Below are 8,779 nucleotides of genomic sequence, written 5' to 3' on the forward strand. Positions count from 1 at the left end.
TCTAGCTTTTTAATCCAATCAATCAGTCTGTGTCTTTTGATGGGAAGTTTAATGCATTCACATTTAGGGTAGTTATTGACAAGTACTGTTTAATTCCTGTCATTTAGTTGCTTTTTGTTTAGATGATTCAAATATCTTTTGATCATTACTTCCCCTTTTATTTCTCTTCTTCAGTGTTAGCTGGAAATTTGAGGTGGCATGATTTAGCTTCTTTCTCTTTCTCACTGGCATTTTTGTTTTAACATCAGGTTTTTCTCTTTCTTGTATATTCATGATAGTGAATATTGTTCTTCGGATTCCAGATGCAGGACTCCCTTGAGAAATTCTTACAGGCCTAGTCGTGCAGTAGTGAACTCCCAGAATTTTTGTTTCTCTGAGAAATGCACTATTTCTCCCTCATTTCTTAAGGAGTGCCTTGCTGGGTAAAGAATTCTTGGCTGGCAATTTTTTTCTTTCAGTATTTTGAATATATAATTCCACTTTCTTCTGGCCTGTAGGGTTTCAGTTGAGAAGTCTGCTGTTAGTCTGACAGGGGTTCCCTTATAGGTGACTTGTCATTTTTCTCTTGCTGCTTTTAGAATTCTCTCTTTGTCTTTGAGCTTTGCAAATTTGACGATAATGTTTCTCAGAGAGGATCTTTTTGGATTGAATCTGTTTGGCAACCTTTGAGCTTCCTGGATCTGAAGGTCTGCATCTCCCCCTACACCTGGGAAGTTTTCTGTTATTGAAGTTTTCAATATCTTTTCCTTTCTCCAGCCCTTCTGAAATACCCACAATTTGGATGCTAGAGCACTTGAGTTTGTCTGCTATCTCTCTTAATTTTTTTTCATATTTTAAATTCTTACCCTTTTTTTTTTTTTTTTCTGGTCTGCCTGGGTTATTTCAAAAAGACCACCTTCGATATCTGAAATTCTTTCTTCTGCTTGCTCTAGCCTGCTGCTCACCTCTCTGTTACGTTTTTTATTTTATTGACTGAGTCTTTCATTTCTAGGAGTTCTGCTACACTCTTTTTTTAAGGTATCAATCTCTTTGTAAATTTCCTCCTTCGTGTTCTGGACATTTTTTCTTGTTTCATTGTGTTCTCTAATTGAGTCTTCTTTTACCTCTTTGATTTTTCTTCAGATCATTGCTCAGAATTCCTTTTCAGACATTTCAAGGATTCCATGTTCTATGGGGTCTGAAATTTGAGCATTACTGTATTCCTTTGGTGGTGTCATATCTTCTTGTTTTTTTGTAGTTCTAGTATTTTTTCATTGATGTTTGGTCATCTGGTAGAGGACTTGCTTCTTCTACTACTCTGGGGTTATCTATGAGGATAAAGACTTCTTCCTCTATTTTCAGGCTCTACTAGTGACCCTTCTTATATCTATGTAGTCAAGTGAGCAGCAGGTTGCCTTTAGAGTGGCCCTGGCTGGTACTGTGCTGGTGAACTGTCCTTGCAGTGACAGTAGGTGCGGCAGTTGCTAAATAACATCACCTTGACTCCTGTTATAGAATCTGTGGCCATAGACTGAGCTCCCAGTACCACATGGATCTCGGCTCACCTCTGCACTTGCTGGGCCTATGGGCGCTTCCCTCTGGGGCCTAGGACTGAGCCCTGGTGCCATGCAGGTCTGAGCTCACCTCAGAGGCTGCTGCAGCTGTTGGCACTTCCCTCTGGGGCCTAAGAGTGAGCCCCAGTGCCACACGGGTCTCCACTCCTTAAACATTCTTTAAGAAAATGATTTCTATTCTTCCAAATCAGGAATAGATATGCTGCAATTCATTTAACTAGTGCCCTATCATTGGACCTCGGGGTTTTTAAAAAATTACTTAAATTAACACTTTAAGCCTTGTACATAAATATTGGTATATATGTGATTATCTTATTAAGGTAAATGTCTAGAAGTAACATTACTGGGGCAAAGTCTATTAAACATATACAGATTTTATCCATAATTTCAACTATCTTTCCAAGGAATATAATTATGCCAAATTGTAATTTACTGGTGTTTATTTCCCTGCATGTTTTATAGCATTAGGTATTTTCAGGGTTTTTTTTTCTTTCTTTCTAATCTTAGCCCAATTTTCCAGAGAAAAAGTTATGTCATTGGGTTAATTTTTATTCCTTTCACTCTAAAGAAGTCAAGCACTTTTTAACACAATTACTCTTCACTTTTCTGGTGAATTGTCTTTTACATTTCTGTCCAAATTTCTACTTTGGGCTTCATCTTTATTTTCTTTGTAAAAAGCTCTGTATGTTAAATATAAATAACTATGATTGTGTTATATATTTAAAATTATTATTCTGGTGTTTCCTGTGTCTTTGATGGTACTTTTGACATTAAGAAGATTTTCATTTTTATGTTGTCAAACCTATTAATTTTCTGTGTTTGCTTTTATGTTTAAAAATTATTTTCCATTTTGATATCAGAAATTATTTTCCTATGTAAGCTTCAAGTTCTTTTCTCTTTTATAAAGAGCAAGAATCTAGTGTGGATTACTTTTTAATGGTAGGAGAATTTTGTTAATCAATTGTTCTGGCATGTATCACATAACTTTCATTTATTTATTTTATTTAGTTAGTTTAGAATAGACTTTCCTTTCTTTTCTGATTTAAAATTTCACCTTTATTACATACCTTATTTATATACAGATTTATCTCTGGACAGTTCTCTCTCACAGTTTGTCAATCACATGGGATAAAAATGTTTTAAGTATTGTACTTTTATAATGTATTTAAATACCTGATTGTGCAATTCCTCTTAATTCATTTGAATTTTTCAAAGTTGTCTCTGTCGGAATGCAAACTAGTATAGTATAAATGTCAACATTATTGTTAGATAAGGAGAGCTACAGAAGTTTTGAAATGAAGGAGAGCAGACAGGAACTTAGGGAAAATGTGGCACTTTGGCTGGACCCAGAATGATGACTATGATTTGGCTTGGCAGAGAGGAAAGAAAAGGGACATTCCAGACCGGGGCGAATAGCCTGAGCAGCGCCCAGAATACTGAACAAGCAGTGTATAATGGGTGATGGGAGAGTGAGGGTGAAAGGGATCTAACATTTGTGGAATACCTACTGAATGTGAGTCACTATGCTAAGAATCTTATAGGAAAAACTCTGAGGGCAGCTGAATCCTCATACTTTCACTCCTGTGCCAGTGCATGTTCAGTGCCTTGTTTTCAAGCCCTTCCAATTTGGATGCAGAACTCAGTGTTTCTTTGACTTTCTGAGAAACAATTTGCTCACACAAGAACTTTATTGGTCAAAGTAAACCAGTTTCTTGACCTCAACACCATACATTTCAGACCAAAAGATCAGTTGTCATAGGGTGCTATCTGGTGCATTATAGGGTGTTTATCGCTGACTTCTGCCTGCTGGATGCCAGTAGCAATTCTGCTCCCTGATAGGGACAACTAAAACGGTCTCCAGACATTGCCAAATGTCAAACTGGGGACAAAATCAACTCCAGTTCAGAAACACAGATTGCAACAAAGACAGGAAAGTTTACAGGGGGGTTTATATTACACAGTGCACATTATATAATCTCTTTTTGTTTTCCTCCCTGAAGTGCCTTCGTGGTTTTGCCTTGGATTGATTGTACCCCCCAAACCTTGAATCCCCCCACCCCTGTGATGGTGTTAAGAGGGTGGGAAATCCTATTATGGTAACTTAAAGATGGAGACTTGAAGAGGTGATTAGATTGCAGGACCATGCTGTAGTGAATGGATTAATAATTGTGGTCAGGGGCATGGTTTGAAGGGCTTTAAAAGGAGATTGAGGAGGTTCATCTCTGCTCTCTCTGCTTCTTGCAATGAGAAGGGTCACTGTCACCACCACCAGATATGTTCCTTGGACTTTGGACTTCCCAGCCTCAGAAACTGTCAGCAATAAATTTCAATTTCTTTATAAAATACCCAGTTCCGTATATTTTGTTATAAGCAACAGAAACAGACTAATACAGTATCTCTACAACTAGGTTTGATTTGCTGTTGTTGCTTGTTTCTTTTTGCTGAATTTATTGCACAGTGTCTCAACCACGGCACTACTGACATTTGGGCCAGATAATTCTCTGTTGTGGGGAGCCTCTCCTATGCATTGTGGGGTGTTTAGTGGTACCCAGGAGATGCCAATGCTACCACCACCACCCCAAGTTGTGACAACCAAATCTGTATCTAGACATTGACAAAATTGTCTCTGGTGGAGGACCGCTGATACAACTATACCAAAGATAGGAAATTTGTAGGGCTTTATTCTATACAATCCATAAGATATAGCTTAGAAACCCTCTATTTTTTTTTTCCTTTGGAGTCTATCACTATCCTTTCAGTGATGGAGATGCAAGGATTACTCAAAGCCCAAATATTTGAAAGCTATGAGAGGCCCAGAGGGACTACACCAAGCTAACTCCTGCAAGAAAGGAGAAAGCTGGTGCAGCCCTGAGCTCGGTCATGTCTCATCTTCTGTGGTAGTATCCAGACCTTGGCCATGTAACAAGCTGAATATAGTATTAAAAGAAGTACAGAAAGGAGTGTGTGAACAGGACAGAAAATGATCTCAGTGTTTCCTACTAATGAATCAGGACATCTTTGCTGTTTCCAGCATGTGCTGTTTTCAGCACATAATGTTCCCATTCTGTGCACTTAAGGCTTTTGCCCTTTGTGCATTCCCTATTCTAAACAGGCCCCTGTGTTCCCAAAGGAGCCCCTTCTTGGTTACTATGCAACTGGTTGTTTTGTTTTTCTTATGGTCTCTCAAGGATTCTCCATCTCAGCACTATTGTTTTAGGCCAGATAATTCTTTGTTGTGTGGGACTGTCCATAGATTGCAGGGTGTTTAGCAACTTCTACCCACTAGATGCCAGTAGTTCCTCACCCCCCGCCCAAAGTTGTAGCAACCATTACTGTCTTCAGATATTGTCAAAGGTCTCCTGGGTAGCAAAGTACCCCTGGTTAAGAACCGTTCTTCTGTCTCTACTTACCTTTCTCCATACACTGGCTCTTCTTTTCAGCCTTTTCTTATAGAAGAAATGCACACTTTTCTTACTCACAGACACTGACTGATAGTTTTTGTTGTTGTTGTTATTTAGACATGATTGAGTAGGTTACTTATGAATATTAGAAATTATGAGATTAAGCACCTGGTATATGTCATTCAAATGTGTTAACCATTGCTATTAATTTTATCAGGAGATATTGAGCCTATATATAAAACCTTTAAAAGCAGACTTTAAACCTCAAATACCTATGCCTAGAGTGTTTAACTCTTTTTTCCTCTTAATTTCTGACTTATTTGTGTTCACAACTAAGGCAAGCAAGCTGTGGGAAAAGACAGTTGCATTCATTTTTCTCTTTATTTTGCCAGAAATGTTAAGTCTTAACTAATTCCAACGTTTCCATGAAAACTGAATTTTGGAATTTATTTTGCATCATTGTGGCGATATTGTTTGCAATTGTGAGATGTATGTTGCTTCTAAGTAAGGCATAAGAGATGGAATTATAAACAAAATTAGAGTTTTACTAAAATGGGTTCCTATGGCAAGAGTGTCATCTGATTTTTTTATATTTTCCCCAGTAGATGATATATTTCTCTTTCACACTCAATTTTTCCTCTGGTGTGTGTGTATATGTGGTTTTGACCTTTTCAAGACAAATTGAATCAAAAATTAAAAACAAAATATGATGAAAAGAAAAGCAAAGAATAAAAAGAGACCTGCCAGCCACATTACAAAATTACTAAACATGCAGAAAGTATTCCTGATCTTTAAAAAGGGTTTCTTTGTTCAATTTATTACACAAGGGTGCAATTTTCCCTAGATTAGATTATAAGGTGTTAATACAAAGTTGGGGTACACGATTTTACTTATAATATCACAAAATTTTAGAGGTGAAGGAGACCCCAAATTTTTTTAATCTAACCATCCCATTTTATGAGTGGAGAAATTGAGACCTAGAGAAGACAAGTGACCTCCCTGGAATTTCTAATCAGTGGTTAGTGACAGAATTCACATAAGGATATGATTCCCAGACAGTCAGACACGTGTTCTCTTGGTTACATCTATCAGATAATATAGAACTGTAGAATCTTCTAGAAGATTTAGCACTTATTTTCTAATGAACTAAAAAATAATTCAGGAATGACAGTGGAGATATGTTTAGGGATTACTGTGGCACCAACCATTGGGGGTGCTGGGGAGAGAATATTTTGACTGGAATAAGCTTAATGAAAGCGATGTATGCTGCAATTCAGCGCAACTATTATAAAGCAAGAAAAGCACCATCACTGCCTTCTACCAAGTCTTTAAGACAGATCGACATGGCAGACTATTAAAGAAACAAGATTTTACCAATACATAGCATTCAATTTTTCCCCACAAAGTATCTCACGCTCTCATTTTAAAAACATTTTTTTATTAAAGAACATACACAGTATTGAAAGCTTAGAGTTATTTAAGAATCAGTTATGTCTTCAAACTGCCAGTATGTTTCCAATAACTTTCTTATGTATCTTGAATACTGTGTATGTTCAAAATGCCTTAAATCTTCCCGTAGCTGGTACAACTTTTCAATGTAAACATAATTCTTCTTGGGTTTTCCTCAAGATTTTCCTGGTCTTTTTTCTGTGTCCCCTTTTTTTGTTTATGGAAGTTGTATCGCTTGGCCATCGCTACAAGATCTTCTGGGACACTCTGATTTGCTCTTTTCAGAATTTGAATCAATTCATTGGCAATCTTTGAATTATCTTGAGTGATAAGGGAAATTGACGTTCCAGTCTTTCCTGCTCGTCCAGTACGTCCTACTCTGTGGATATATTCTTCAATGTTTTGTGGGAAATCATAGTTATATACGTGTGTGATATCGTTAACATCAAGTCCTCGGGATACTAAATCAGTTGTAATCAATATCTTCACTTTTCCACTTTTAAAGTCTTCTAATGCTTCCTCTCGATCACATAGCTCTCTGTCACCATGTAGTGATTGCACAGGGAGGCCTTGGACACCAAAATCACTTGATAAGTCATCAACAACAAGTTTTCGGTTGACAAACACTATGACTTTGTCTTTTGGTGACATATTCTCTAGGAATTCTTGGATAAGAGCTCGTTTTTCTGCTTCTGTGGTAACGATTATATTTTGCTTCACTGTGTTTACAGCAACTAGATCCAGAGTGCCAACATAAACAATCATAGGCTCTTTCAAATAAGACTGTGCAAGTCTACGGACAGAATCTGGCCAAGTTGCACTTGTCATAACAGTCTGCCGATCTGGGCGCACATCTAACAAAATTTTCTTAATCTGGTGCTCAAGCCCCAGATGTAGCATTTTATCTGCCTCATCTAAGACCAAGTAGGTTATGCTTCGTAGGTCAACAAACTTATTCATTTGCAGGTCATTCAGTCTTCCAGGAGTTGCAATAATGATATCTACACTTTTGGTAATGCCTTGAATTTGTCCTTCTCTATTTCTACCACCATGTATACAAATACTTTTCAGACCTTTATATGAATATTTAGAACATTCAGCTTCCACCTGAAGAGCTAATTCTCTGGTGGGAGTGAGGACTAGCATGCCAGGTCCATTCCTTTGTTCTCTAGATATCGGTTGACCATCAAGATGAATAAACCCAGGCATTAAGTAGGACAATGTTTTGCCTGTGCCAGTTTGGGCAACTCCTATAAGATCTACTCCTTTTAAGGCAATGGGCCATGCCTGTGCCTGAATTGGTGTTGGTTTTTGAAAACCCGCCCTTGTTATGCTTTTCATAAGTTCTGTGTACAGACGGAAAGCGTCCTCAAATTCACAAGCTGGATTAGGGATGGGACGCTTCTCACCATCTTTCAAGTCATCACACATTACGTTGTAATTTTCTTTCCTCCACTTGTCTACCTGTTCTTTAGACATGGAGCTTGTAGCTTTGGATTCTGTGTAAAAGTCTTTCTTAATTGGTGGTAAATCTGCCCACTTTCTTTTTTCCCACGCCACGGCTTCTGCCTTAATACGATCCAAATCCATCAATGGCGGAGCTTCTCTGACAACGTTAACTGTGCTTACGTCTCTCCCAACAGGAGGTTGGGACGCAGCATTATCCACATCCGATTCTGAACGGTACCTTTCTTGTCTTTTAATAAGAGTATCTATAGCTGCCTTGGCCTTTGCTTTCATATCTTTGCTGCCAAAAATTTTCACTACTGCTTCGCAATCCCCCTTTTTTATCTGTATTTTAGTGTTTGTCGAACGCTGTAGGTCTTTTATTTTTGACCCACCACGACCAATGACTGAGCCAACCAGGTGGTTCTCCAGTCTAAAGCAGAGTGGTGGTTCATGGGAGCCTGCGGCTCTAGGCCCCAAACCGCCTGAGGGGCCATTCCAACTGCTGCCTCTGCCACCTCTGTCATCGCAGCTGGCCCCAGGAGCTCCTGGACTACGCTCTGCCCTCTTCCAGTCCGGGACCCGGGACATTGTAGGGTAGAGGTAGTGTCGGTGCCAGCTTCTGGCCTACATACGGTCAGGAGATGCGAGAAGGTCTGGTCTGCCGCCTCCCACTCTGCAGGCTTTGAAGTGGCTGTTACCTAAGCAACCAGTGTTTGAGGCTGCAGAGGGGAGGGGCGTTGAATGCCTGACCAATCACGGGGCCGGGACTAGTGTGACGTAAACAGGTGGCTGTGACGTACATTTAAAGAGGCACTCCCTCTCAGGGGCTGACCCTGCCAGCAATTACAGGACCCTGAGAGAGCGCCTTCCTAACTTTTGTGACCTGAGTGTCCAGCTCACTCTCACTCTCGTCATGATAGTTCTGGC

General features: G+C 39.1%; 1 protein-coding gene across 1 annotated transcript; it reads right to left on the reverse strand.

Moving 5' to 3' along the window:
• Nucleotides 1-6,601: 6,601 nt before the first annotated feature.
• On the reverse strand, nt 6,602-8,440 carry LOC134366678 (probable ATP-dependent RNA helicase DDX53; the record flags this gene model as incomplete). The annotated part of the gene is made up of 1 exon (XM_063083042.1): nt 6,602-8,440. A coding segment is annotated over exon 1 (1,839 nt), but the record flags the coding sequence as incomplete, so codon positions are not given.
• Between the last annotated feature and the right edge of the window lie 339 nt (nt 8,441-8,779).

This window comes from Cynocephalus volans, chromosome X (assembly GCF_027409185.1).
Source record: "Cynocephalus volans isolate mCynVol1 chromosome X, mCynVol1.pri, whole genome shotgun sequence".
Lineage (NCBI taxonomy): Eukaryota > Metazoa > Chordata > Mammalia > Dermoptera > Cynocephalidae > Cynocephalus > Cynocephalus volans.